At 36.2% G+C, this 14,695-nt stretch overlaps 1 protein-coding gene across 1 annotated transcript in view; it reads right to left on the minus strand.

Annotated features, from left to right (window-relative positions):
• STT3B (STT3 oligosaccharyltransferase complex catalytic subunit B) overlaps positions 1-14,695 on the minus strand; it is a 105,259-nt gene that overhangs the window by 16,843 nt on the left and 73,721 nt on the right. Inside the window, exons 6-9 of the mRNA XM_055284757.2 lie at positions 5,680-5,778; positions 3,826-3,972; positions 2,589-2,637; positions 823-977 (exon numbers count right to left, since the gene is read on the minus strand). Coding sequence (XP_055140732.1) covers positions 823-977; positions 2,589-2,637; positions 3,826-3,972; positions 5,680-5,778 — 450 coding nt within the window. The remainder of the gene's footprint in view (positions 1-822; positions 978-2,588; positions 2,638-3,825; positions 3,973-5,679; positions 5,779-14,695) is intronic.

A 14,695-nucleotide genomic window follows, 5' to 3' on the forward strand; every position in this document is an offset into this window, starting at 1 on the left:
TGATATCTGCTTATTTTGTCCACTTATATTAGAAATATCGAATCCTAAATACTTGGCTTTTAAATATTTTGTATTTCAAGTCTTATTAGTTGGAAATATACAAATCTATCAATGAAGAGGATGTTTAGTGAAAGGTGATCCTTACTCCGTTATAAAACCGACTTTGCTCTGAAATCTGGAAGATGAATGTCCCTAAAAACTTCTTCCTACTTAAATAAAATTTTACTCAGAAAACAAAGTCAAGGCTATTGTCAACAAAGTTAAAATTTTCAATTCTCAAACACAAACTATAACATTAACCTCTCAGAAACCATAATATACTAGTTCTAAATTAAAACAATCAAAATACTTAATACAAATTCAATGAATTTTTCTTTTTTTTTTTTTTTTGAGACAGAGTCTCACTCTGATTCCCAGGGTGGAGTGCAGTGGCTTGATCTTGACTCACTGCAACCTCCGCCTCCCAGGTTCAAGCAATTCTCAGCCTCCTGAGTAGCTGGGATTACAGGCATGCGCCACCATGTTCGGCTAATTTTTGTATTTTTAGTAGAGACAAGGTTTCACTATGTTGGCCAGGCTGGTCTCGAACTCCTGACCTCAGGTGATCCGCCTGCCTTGGCCTCCCAAAGTGCTGGGATTACAGGCGTGTGCCACCATGCCCAGCCTCTCAATGAATTTTTCTTGGTTAAGCACCTATGCAAAATAAGGGAGAAAATTTATCTTGAATATATAGAGTCAAACATAGAAAAACAAAAACTTAAATAATCTCAAAAAGAAAAATAACTATTCCATATCAAAGTATTCAATAAAAACCTCTCTTACCAAATACTCTTTCATCGTTGATATTTTTGATGCAGAACCAAAGGCCTGCTGGGAAGGTACATACAAGAATATGTAGGTCAAAGAAGAAAGACACCCAAGTCGTAGGTTGATGCTCGGACACTGATGCAATAATTGGAATGTGTATTTTTGCATACCTGGTATTAAAAAAGTTAATATTGTTTACAATTAAGTGATAAAACAGGAGTTCCTTTTAGATGAAAAAATCTTGTTTGGTTGTAGAAATGGTACCTACTCCCTACCCCTTCTTATTTAAATATAACTTCCAAGGTAACCAGTTATACTGGATAGTTTCTGTTTGGTCTACACTGGTAAAACTAAAACTAGTATGCCCTCTGTAAAATTCAGAGAATTATCTAGATCCAGACATGAGAATGTTGGCTCTGAATTCCAATACAGAAATCTCTGTTCAACTGGCAATCTGTTCTGCAGTTTAAGTCAGCATTTTTCATGTTTGCATCAACGAGTCTCATTACCTTTTGGAATTATTACTACAGACTGAATATCCTTTATCTGAAATGCTTAGAACCAGCACCGTTTCAGATTTTAGAATATTTGCATTATACTTACCAGTTCAGCATCTCTAATCTGAAATTCTGAAATGCTTCAAGAAGCATTTCCTTTTAGCATCATGTTGGTGCTCAAAAAGTTTATGATTTTAAAGCATTTCAGATTTTGAATACTCAACCTGTAGCAGAAATACTTTACCCAATAATTACACCTTACACAATGATAATGCCTTGCTTGACATGAAGCTGGCATGGAGGCAGGTGAAGGAAATGGAAAGGACTGAAAAAATTATTACTGAAACACCCTGAGATTCTAAAGTAGTCAATTAAAGTTTAGAAATTAAGAATAAATATAACTGTACAAGTTAACCTAGTAATTTAACCTAATCAGAATAACAGTCTACAACTTGGGTTATCCTTCATATTCGTTAGAGATCCACAGGCTGAACTCTTGAATTATGTGTCTAATTGCTAGTTCCAGTCATTCATGCATAATTTGCTCATGTCCTTTAATTAGACATGGACACAAGTCCTTCTGGTAGCACATCAGAAAGCATGTCTGTTCAATAAATTGTTTTTTATTGAGCCACCTGGGGAGTAACAAGACAGAACAGCAGGAACAGAGGAGGGGCATAAATTATAATCAATAGATATTTTCTAATCTCCCGGAAAACATTTTAGAGACAGAAAGTTTTACTGAACTAGTCTAATTCAAAACCAAATTTATTAACTCATTTTATAACAGCACTCTAAGAAAAAACCACAACAGATATATATTCTCTTGTGTTTCACAGATTTAAAAAACAAAAAAACTTAAATCAGATGGTATTAGAAAAACATTAAATTTTCTTCCTATCTATGGCAATTAAATTATAACATAGTATCCTTAAGAATTCTTAAGAATAAAAAATTATTAATAAAGATGAAAATGTTATATGTTAGGTAAAAGAAAAATCAATCTTTAAATTGCACAAAGGTTACCTATTCTTACAAACAAAACGGAAACAAGGAGTTGCCCATGCAGAACAGTAATACACAACATACATTTCATACTAAAGGTGCATTCAAAACAGGTATCATAACAAGATAAAATACAAGGATTTAACATTTAATAAACTAGCATCTTTGGTACTTAGAAATGTTGCCCAAAAACTGAGTGAAACACTGACAAAACAGATAAAAACAAAGGAAAAGGGGTATTTCAATAAATATGATGCCAAATAATATAACTGCACTTACCCAGTATCCCACAATGAATAAAACCTGCCACTCCATGGTGCAATGTAACCTTGGAAGGAAAAACATGGATGAAATTAATCTGCCTTTTTATTATTTTGTAAATCTTTTATTGCCTTTATGTTTATTGCTAATTATAGATAGACTTCAACTAATGTTCAAAGAATTTCAGTTTTCATTTATAGGTGTCAACCTGTTTCAGACAGTCGGCAGTCAGAAAAAATAAGGTAGTGATCAAATAAAAACAATATCCATGGAGAACCCATTTCCAGAGAAACACATTTGAGATAAAGCTGTAGAAAGTTTTCCAATTCTCTTAAGCTTTTAGTTGACTAATAAGGCTAAGGCATTAAAAAAGACCAGATCATTTAAAAAAAATAAAATAAAGGGGGGGCAGAGGGAAGGGAGTTTCTAAATGATCTAGTCCAGTATGCCATATCCCACCAGATAAATTCAAAGATGATTTTAAACACTCACGGCTTTTACATTAATTTGACAGAATAAATTTAGAATTTTTTTTTTTTTTTTTTTTTTTTTTTGAGACAGAGTCTCGCTCTGTCGCCCAGGCTGGAGTGCAGTGGCGCAATCTCGGCTCACTGCAAGCTCCGCCTCCCGGGTTCACGCCATTCTCCTGCCTCAGTTTCTCAGAGTAGCTGGGACTACAGGCGCCCGCCACCACACTCGGCTAATTTTTTGTATTTTTAGTAGAGACGGGGTTTCACCGTGGTCTCGATCTCCTGACCTCGTGATCCGCCCACCTTGGCCTCCCAAAGTGCTGGGATTACAAGCGTGAGCCACCGCGCCCGGCCTGACAGAATAAATTTAGAAAGAATTCGATTTGTTTCTAAGGACTGGTAAATCAAGGTTAGAGGGTAACTTAGAATCCAGAAGCAGACTGAAACTGATTCTGTTAGTAAACTGCTGAAAAGTAGGGGAGAAAGAGGGAGTGTCTGTGCATGCAAGAGAAGGTGAGCATATAACAGGTAAATAACAGAAGCTCTGATTTTTTTTTTCTTTTTATAGTTTGGGCCTATTCATCCAGCAAGAGAAGGATGCTTAAAAGTAGATTTATCAGAGCTTGGTGCCGCAAAATTAAGATATACTATTCAAAAAAAAAGAAAAAGAAAAAGAAAAGAATCACTTTGTAGTCATGCTGTTATTCAGATTTTAGAACCTTTGGCTATTATTCTTATATTGTTTGTATAGACAATATTCACATCCTACAGGTGATAACACGTACCTGTATAAGTCAAATAGATGACACTAAGGAACACAGCACCTGCAGCTAGTGATACACCCAAAAAGAAAAGGGTCTGGAACTCTTGTTTTGTTAATCGGTCTCTCAGATACTGCAAGAAAGCATAAGCTTGCAGCAACGCAAAGACACCTAATTAAAGAAAAGGGTCATATAATCAACAAAGCAGTTTTCCAAGGTCATTTAAAAACTAGAGCTTCTTAGAATGTCCTGCACCATTCATATCAAAGACTAGTTATTTCATCTAGCCAACATTTCCTTTGTCAAATGACAGTTGCCTAATACATCCAAAAAATTCTGTGACTTTTTTTTTTTCTCTAAATGATCAGACTCCTCACACATGTACCAGACCAAAGGGAAAAAAAAATCCCATTTGAGTAACAAGCCTATTTAACACATTAAGATCCCCCCTTTCCTCTGTATTTTAGGGGGGTTTTCTGGGGTAGAGGGAAGTAATTTTTAAAAATCATTGAAAAACAATTCTCCGATTTGTTTTGTTGAAGGATACAAAGACTCAGGATCAGGATAATCTTGATATATAGTTACTCTTTATAACTGAGTAATAAGATGTGACCTTAATTACACATTTAGACAAGATTCTAAACTTGTATCAGGGCTCATGCCAAATTATGGCATCTTGGCATTTGAGAAACCAGCAGAAACTGGGAAGTCTCTCTCATCTTTTCTGTTTGTTCTCCCCTGAGGCAGGTCATAAAATAATTCTCTGACTTTCCTGTAAGTAGGTTATAAGATCCTCATTCCAGAGGGGTCCTTCTAATACCCAGAGGAAAAGATGAAGACACAGAGACATCAAGAATATGAACAAATAGGCCTTAAGTTCTTTCCAGTCTATTGCCGTTAGATCGTACTTCTCTTTGTCCAATCTTATTTCTACATGACTGTCCACTCTTCATCAAACCTAAGCATAAAAATACAGTTTCCCTGCCTTTTTAAAATTTTCACTTCTGCAGACTCTTGTGTCATGTAAAATTTATGCTTTTCTCTTGTTAATCTGTCTTTTGTTAGAGATAATAATCTTTTCTCCCCTACATTAGTAAATATAAAGGTGAGTACTAAGATACACAAAACTAAAGGAGTAGTTGCAAAAATGGATTCTCAAGAAGTACAAAACATGATACAAAAACATTAAACATAAAACTTTAAACAAAGAGAATGTAAGAATCCTCAACCATCTAGAACATTAATTTTTAAAAATAAATTCAATTTTAAGGGTTGTTTTTAAAAGTCCATTTTACAATGGTTAAGTAAGTATTATCAAAGATTTAGAGTTTAGGAAATGTTGTAATGCATATGTGTAAAGACAGGTGACTGCGTATCTACATAGACATTCTATTCATTATTGTGTACACAACACTAAATATACATCTCTCTGCGTCTCAAATTACTATTTGGTAAAGTGACAACATCCATTTAGAAATCTAAGTAAATGCATTTCATAAGTTTTAAAGTGCTATATAACAGTAAGATAGTGATTCTTAACTATTCTGGGAACATGGGGATTAATTCAGACTCCACTGAGAATCTGATAATAAATTCTATAGAAACACCACCTCTGAAAGTTATATATTGCTATCTATATAGTATCAGTGTACAGATGTTACGAATAAAATAACTACCCACAGACTTCCAATGGGTCACGAACCTTGCAATGAGAATCTCTGATAAAATTTTTATCTACAGATTTCCCATAATTGTGACTCAGATTACTTTGGTTGTCATTGCAACAACCAAAATTACCAAAAACTGTCATCACTTGGAAGACTGCCAATCACACGTCCACATATTCTTTAGAAGAAGGAAAATATATATTTTTCATACCTGCAGCTGCCATGTGTTCACTTGTTCTGATTGGCTGGAATCCCACAAAAGGTATCTGCATGGATAATATTAAACCCACAATGTAGAAAGTGCTATATGCTATAAAGACAAAATAGGAAACAAGGATAATTTACTACTACCATTAAGTACCTAAAACATAAATGTGTATGTAAATCCTGTTTTTTAGTAAAGTATTAACTGAATTTAAGAACAGAATCTTGAAATGACTTTTATTAGATGTACATTTGTTAGGCATGTATTACGGATTGTGAATATTCTATCCATTTTTAAAAAATACTAAGTACTGTATTTTGCAGATCATTACAACAGTTTGCGAGACTTGTGTTGCATTCCTTTCCCAGAAATGTAATCAAGTTTGTTTTGATCTACCATCAGTAATATTAATATGACTCAAGAAGCTAATATATACATAAAATTAAGTAAATACCAGTCCTATTGGCATTAATCCAAAATACACATGACTTAATACTCATCACCACCACCAGCATGTGTGAATACCTGCTACTGTCTCAAAAGCTCTCAAGTATTTCATACCTTTTTATTATCCCATAATACTCTTTGTATAGTATATGAGTTAAATAAATTCATATGTCCACCAAGTTTTCTGTAATTAAATAACTAAGTACACAGAAGTCAAGCCATTATACAGAACAGCTACTGAATTTAGCATCTAATAAAAGAAACTCACTTCTTTTCACAGTAAGTATATTACAGTATTCTCATCAATCTAAATTAAGTTTGTCAATCTAAATGGACAAGGAAACTGGGGAGGGATTTACAATTTGTGTCAAATACTTGCTTTATATTCACAGACCACTGTTAGGCAACTGATTAGAGAGAAAGTATTTGAAGTCACTGAAACTAAAAATTCAGTAAAAATAAAGATAAAGCCCATCTGAAATAAGTTAACATAAAAACTACTCCATTTATACAGATTATACATCATTTAATAGTTTTTGGCAAATAAACTACTCTATCAAAAACAAAGATTGGTGGTATTTAGGAATACACGTATTTGTGTATCCTATATATTGTGTAGCATAGTCTACTACACACACTTTCCTCCTCACCCAACTTAGATGAGAAAGAATATTGATTTGCTTTTAAAAGAAACCCATCTAGAAAAGGAAGTTATGGGCTACTGGTTCAAATATTAAGTTGTCTCACAATCTATATGATAACAGATGACCACAGTGTTAGGAAGACAGTAAGAAGCTCATCAATTTAATAGGAAGGACCAAAGTAAGTAAAGTTTCCATTGACCTCAAGCTAATGGAGGATCAGATGTCTAGAAGACAACAGACATAATCCATCAGATAATGTTCTTTCCAAACACATTAATGTTGGAATGGAATTACCCTCTATGACGTACCCAAACCCAAATGTAATCAAAGTTAAATAAAAATTTCCCCATCACATGACCTGAAATGTCTACGAATGATTTTTTTAAACAAATCAGCCTGTTGAAGTCCTGATAAAGGAGAGTCACAGAGGCAGAAGAGAGAGAGAGAGAGAGAAAAAAAAAAAGAACCATGCATATTACAGTATAAAGAAAATTAAAAACTGAGAACAAGATCACTATGTAATCTTGAACAACTACTTAACAGCAAAAGCTTCAGTTTCCTCACTATAGAATGTGGGGTGGACAAGATTTGTAGATCCCTCCCAACAATTATAAACTAAGATTCTATGATCAACAGGCCTTTCAGATATCCAGAGCTGAGAAGTCAAACCCTAGACAAACACTGAACACACAAAGGCACAACTAGAAATTGACTAGGCCTGAGAAAACCTTATGTCATTTATGTTTTTATTATAGCTAAGTCCACTTATGTTGAAACACCACAATCACTTCTGAAGCTGGATTTCTTTCATCTAAGTACAAATAAACACTGAATGCTGTAACACTGTCACAGAATTTAGATTTAATATAAGAAATGATACAAACTGAATGAAAAAGCCCTCTTAAAAAAATTGAGGTGAAAGTCACATGACATAACCATTTTAAAGAGAACAAATTCAGGGGTATTGAGTACACTCACAAGGTTGTGCAACCACTACCCCTCTATAGTCCTAAAAAATTTTCATTACTCCCAAACAAAACCCTACACTCATTAAGCTCTTACTACTCCACATTCTCTCCTATTTCCAGGCCATGGTAACCACAAATCTGCATCTGTCTGTATGGATAATTGGTTCAACTGCAAAGGTAATAGGTGTTGTTTTTGTCTTAAAGTAAAAAGTGAAAAAGTTTCCACCCTATTTATTTCCCTCTAAGTCACATTCTCTAGAAATAATCACTAGCAGGTATATGGGTACACAAATACATATTCATAGTCACATTCATACTTCCTCTTCAAATGGAGCCACACTTTGCTTGACAATGTAAAAATTTTAGCAGTCACGTTTGGTAACTACAGATGAAATTTCCTCTTAGACATTTGCTCAAATTCATTTCCAGGCATATTTGAAAAGAGTAGACCCGATAATACTCTCAATTCAGCACTTCCATGCAACTTCTCAGAGACATTTACTATCATTAGTAAAGTAGAAAACACTTTATACAGAAGCAGATGCACTAGAGTTTAAGTTAATAATAAGAGTGATGGAGAGGTCAAGAAAAAGAAAATATCAGGAAATGAAAAAGCCCAGGTGGGACTTTAATTTGTATTATTTGGTAAACATAGGTTAATGTTAAAGATAAACTAACAGAAACAGACAAGTTTTCAACAGCATTATACCTTGAAACTTCCTCTATCCCAATTAGTCTCATTCATACCCACTTACCAGCACCAATGGTACAAATCTGATCAACGTGATATCTACAACAATCCAAACATAAGCATTTACTTTTAAGAGAATTGGACGCAAGTCCCTATTTTTTACATTTTTTGGATCACTGATCCTGAGATGTTTACATATTGGAGATATGTGTTTTACGTCATAACACTCTTCAGTACACCGATAGACACAGTTTGAATATCCCTTGTCTAAAATGCTTGGGACTAGAAGTTTTTTGGATTTTTGGAATATTTGCATTATACTTAACAATTGAGCATATCCAAACTGGTAATGCAAAACAGGAAACACTCCAGTGAACATTTCCTTTGAGAATCATATTGGTGCTCAGAAAGTTTTGGATTTTCAAATTAGGAGTACTCAACTTGTACTTCCATTAAATAAAGTTGAAGATTGCTTGCCAGATAATATATCAAATACAACAAATACCTTGCTTAATACCGACTGCTCTGCTTGAATTTGTAAAATTACACATATATTGCTATACTTCAATTTAAATCTCATTTACAAATCTACATTTTAAGACATAGAAAATAAGAAATTAGATACATTTGAGTAAAAGAAATGAAGTAACTCAATTCTTAAAAATAAACACAATCTCGGCCAGGCGTGGTGGCTCACACCTGTAATCCTAGCACTTTGGGAGGCTGAGGTGGGTGGATCACTTGAGGTTGGGAGTTTGAGACCAGCCTGACCAACACGGAGAAACCCCGTCTCTACTAAAAATACAAAAATTAGCTGGGCGTGGTGGCGCATGCCTGTAATCCCAGCTACTTGGGAGGCTGAGGCAGGAGAATCGTTTGAACTAGGGAGGCGGAGGTTGCAGTGAGCTGAGATCGCACTGCACTCTAGCCTGGGCAACAAAAGCGAAACTCCATCTCAAAATAAATAAATAAACACAATCTCCACTGCAAAATGAAAACATACGCTTTTTGCCAGACTTTGTACTACAGCATCTAATATATGTTTAGAAATTACCTCTTCAATTTATGCATTTAAACATTAACTTGAGTATGGTCAATATATTCTAAAAACAGAAAATCCTATTAAGATCAATCCTACCCTCTAAGAGTCAGATAAATTGGTAAAAATCAGAGATGTAAACAAACAACCATAATATTAGGAAGGAAGGTCATGTGACATTTGGTGGGGGAAAGGCTCTATAAAACTTAAGATCTCTTCTCTTGTTGACATGGACATCGAAGAGGTAATTAATGTCTGGTACTGCTCTCTAGTGTTTTTGGAAGACCTCAACAAGACAAACCCATAGCCTTCATTCTCTACCAATTCTCCTTCCAATGAACTCTTTAAGAACCCTGACTAAACTACTATACCCATCTATTACAATTTTCTATCCATCCATGTAAACCTACTTTTCTTACCCTTTAAGTTAGAAGAATAAAGCATTCTATCAAAGTGGTGAGCTCTAAGGAAATACATGATACCAATAGTGTTGTAAATCATTTATTACATCATGAAAATGCTACCACACTGCCATCCTGTGGATGCACAGTTACTGGCATTCATTACTGCAGATCATAATTCTAATGTGTGAGAAAAATTCCACAAAAAATTACCATTAGAAAGATATGTATATACATATACACACACATACATTATTATTCTGTTTATTCTTAACCAAAGAAAATCTCTCATCTGGGACAGATAAGTAATAATCTCAACAGAACCTAAAGATGTCTACATTCTTGGAAGTATTTTATATCCAAGGGTGGGACAAGACTGATACAGAGAAGAAATATACCATAGCCCTTGACTTAATGTGCTGAAGTGAATTATTCCATAAAAGAAAAGGCACTGAAAAGTCTGACTCAAATTCAAATGAAATTTTAAGTTTTGAAGAAGTTTGCTGTTCCCCAAAGCAATCTTTAAGTACCTTCTCTCTGATGAGGCATTACAGCTTACGTTGACAGTACTCTTTACAGTTTTAAGTTATCGTTATACTCCTTTTTATGTAAATAAAGTTAGAAGAGGTTATGCAAATACTATATTCCCATTAACTTTAACCCATGTTAAATCACATTAGCATTTTTGAATTGCTTTGCTCTCTCTCAACCAAAATAGTATTAGCCAAAACAAACACAATGGGTAGATACTTTAAAATCCAACCAATTTTGATTATAAACAAATATGATTAAAGGCTTATTAAGGATTTGAATACTAAAGATATTTATTTCTTTGTAATCACTTTTGGTTACCGTGAACCCTGATAGATATGCAGGGTAAAGAATACTAAGAAACATGGATTAAAGAATAAAACAACAAAAAAACCACAAAACACTGATCCTTCTTGACCAGCAGAGAAATATATGATTAACTTAACAGGCATACATAATGATAAAAATTATTTCTCTTTTCCAAGGACAAAGCTCATTATAAACTATGTTGAGAATGAATCACTGAAACTTATATTTTACAAACTCCAGACTTGTAAAAGCAGCAAAAAATTACTTGTTCAAAACACTTCAGTAGAGATACTTAATCACAACATTTTTAAAACAGCAAGTGTGGCTGGGTGCGGTGGTTCATGCCTGTAATCCCAGCACTTTGGGAGTTCAAGACCAGCCTGCCCAACACGGTGAAACCCCGTCTCCACTAAAAATACAAAAATTAGCCAGGAGTGGTGGCACATGCCTGTAGTCCCAGCCACTCAGGAGGCTGAGGCAGGAGAATTGCTTGAACCCAGGAAGCAGAGGTTGCAGTGAGCCGAGATGGCACCACTGCACTCCAGCCTGAGTGACAAAGTGAGACTGTGTCTCAAAACAAAACAACAAAAAAACAAACTCAGCAAGTATATCTTGTACTGAAAACTAAAATGAAAAAAATAACATACCAGGAAAAAACAAATCTAAACAACACCTTGGTTTAAGTTCTACCACGTGGGAACAATTCATTTAATTCTGGCAATGTTTAATGAAATATTAAAATATAGTGAAATTATAAATGTACTGTATGTGTGGTGTGTTTGGAGACTATGAAAAACTCATGAATATATAATTTTTATGTAACTTAAGAGGTGTTAGGTAATGATCCTCAGTAGCTTCTAGAGCTAAGTAGTGACTATACCTAACATATCAAGAAGCGGTAAAAGACAAATACCAGTAAATTTAATTCACTCATAAAGAAGAGAGTAAAACAAACACAAAATAAAAAAAGATTTAAACTACAGGAAATCACAAATCCTGTTACCACAAGTCATGTTACCACTAAAAACGTTTTGTTTCTTCTTAACACACGTTTTTCTTTCTTTCTTTTCTTGAGACAGAGTCTTTTTCTGTCGCCAGGCTGGAGTGCGGTGGCATGATCTTGGCTCACTGCGACCTCCGCCTCCCAGGTTCAAGCAACTCTCCTGCCTCGGCCTCCTGAGTAGCTGGGACTACAGGTGCGTGCCACCAAGCCCAGCTAATTTTTGTATTTTTAGTAGAGATGGGGTTTCACCATGTTGGCCAGGATGGTCTCGATCTCTTAACCTCATGATCCACCCAACTCAGCCTCCCAAAGTGCCGGGATTACAGGTGTGAGCCACTGCATCTGGCCAACACATCCTTTTCTTAATGTCGACTACTACTGTAGTAGGCTCCTAAATTCATTTAACTGATACCATGAAGAATCCATAACTACTTCTATGCAGGAGTTAATTCTTCTGGACTATGAAACACACATTTCTCAATGAGAAGAACAGACCTTTAAAGGAAATCTCACTCAGGTCTATTCTTCTAGATAATGGTTGGGCTGTAGAACATGAAGACTGTTTCTATTCACTGAAAGCCTTTTTGATCAGGCCAATGATTATTGCTATAACATAGGTGAGATCCTTGCTCTAAATACCCGGAGTTTTAATATAAGGACATACTGGAGGACTAATCCTTGTGAACTACACAATGAGTCATATTGGCAGCATAGGTGGTGCAAGCAATACCATCTTCCCTTTGCGTTTGAACTTTCAGTTTCCCCCAACCCCAATAACCTCTAAAATATCCACTGGCAAAGCTGCAAAGATCCATAAATATTGTAAACCGATCTAAGGAAAATCCCATCTCTTTCCCCCAATAACTAACTTCAATGCCTGTTACAACACTCATCTTGAAAACTCACTTTATGTAACCAACACTGAAACTTCGAATTTTAAATGAAAACCTATGGAAAAAATGGGGGCGGAGGAGTGTAGTTATTGTAGTCCCGTTTGCCTGTCTCCTCTTGGCTCACTTACCTTGAAGGTAAAATAAACAGTAAAGGCAAAACAATTAATGCAAATAATAATATTCCATCTGTAGAAGAGTAATCTCTTGTCTTGATAAAACTTTATCTGCCACAAACATAAAACTGTACAGCCTCTTATTGTTTTCAATACCTTAGGATCAAAACCATCAAAACTACTTGTTTAATTACATACTGAATACCACTGTAAATACTGGGGTGTAATCCCAAATATTTTGTGGCAATAAAATGTAGCTATATTAAATAAAATGCTGCTGGGCACAGTGATTCATGCCTGTAATCCCAACACTTTGGAAGGCTGAGGTGGGAGGACCACTTGAGCCCAGGAGTTTGAGACCACCCTGGGCAACTTAACGAGATCCCCTCTACCATTTCTACAACAACAAAAACCCACCAAAACAACAAAAAACAAGAAATCAACATTTTATTTGCTATAAATCCTGTAGTACTTGACTTTTTCAACTATATACATTTATTCAATTGTATACATTTGAATTGAATTGACTAATGTCTGAATTGAACAGACTAATGTCTGTTCTCACACTGCTGATAAAGACATACCTGAGACTAGGCAATTTATAAAGAAAAAGAGGTTTAATGCTCACAGTTCCATGTGGCTGAGGAGGCCTCACAATCAAGGTGGCATGCAAGAGAGAAATGAAAACCAAGCGAAAGGAGTTTCCCCTTACAAAACTATCAGATCTTGTGAGAGTTATTATGCACCACCAGGAGAACAGTATGGGGAAAACAACTCCCATGCATCATTTCCCACCGGGTCTCTCCCATAACATGTGGAAATTATGAGAACTACAATTCAAGATGAGATTTGGGTGGGGACAGAGTCAAACCATACACTCTGCCCCAGCACCTCCCAAATCTCATGTCCTCACATTTCAAAACCAATCATGCCTTCCCAATAGTCCCCCAATAGTCCCAAAAGTCTTGACTCATTTCAGCATTAACACAAAAATCCACAGTCCAAAGTCTCATCCAAGACAAGGCAAGTCCCTTCTGCCTATGAGCCTGTAAAATCAAAAGCAAGTTAGTTACTTCCTAGATACAATGGGGGTACAGACACTCGATAAATACACCCAGCCGAAATGGGAGAAATGGGCCAAAATAAAGGTGCTGAAGGTCCCATGCAAGTCCAAAATCCAGCAGGGCAGTCAAATCTTAAAGCTCCAAAATGATCTCCCTTGACTCCATGTCTCACATCCAGGTCATGCTGACACAAGAAGTGGGTTTCCATGGTCTTGGGCAGCTCTGCCCCTGTGGCTTTACAGGGTACAGCCTCCCTCCTGGCTGTTTTCATGGGCTAGCATTGAGTGTCTGCAGCTTTTCCAGGTGCATGGTGCAAGCTGTCAGTGAATCTACCATTCTGAGGTCTAGAAGACAGTAGCTCTCTTCTCACAGCTCCACTTGGCAGTGCCCCAGTGGGGACTTTGTATGGGAGCTTCAAGCCCACATTTCCCTTCCACACTGCCCTAGCAAAGGTTCTCTTTGAGGGTCCCACCCCTCCAGCAAACTTCTGCCTGGACATCCAGGCATTTCCATACGTTCTTTGAAATCTAGGTGGAGGTTCCCAAACCTCAATTCTTGACTTCTGTGCCCCTGCAAGCTCAACACCATGTGGAAGCTGCCAAGACTTAGGGGTTGCAACCTCTGAAGCCATGGTCTGAGCTGTACCTTAACCCCTTTTAGCCACGGCTAGAGCAGCTGGGACAAAGGGCACAAAGTCCCTAGGCAAAACTCAGCAGGGAGGGCCCTGGGCCTGGCCCATGAAACCATGTTTTCCTTTAGGCCTCTGGACCTGTGATGGGAAGGGCTGCTGCAAAGGTCTCTGACATGCCCTGGAGACATTTTCCCCCAATGTCTTGGCATTAACAGTTGGCTCTTTGTTACTTACGCATATTTCTGCAGCCTGCTTCAATTTCTCCTCAGAGAATGGGTTTTGCTTTTC

Source organism: Symphalangus syndactylus, chromosome 1 (genome assembly GCF_028878055.3).
Source record: "Symphalangus syndactylus isolate Jambi chromosome 1, NHGRI_mSymSyn1-v2.1_pri, whole genome shotgun sequence".
In the NCBI taxonomy this organism is placed as follows: Eukaryota; Metazoa; Chordata; class Mammalia; order Primates; family Hylobatidae; genus Symphalangus; species Symphalangus syndactylus.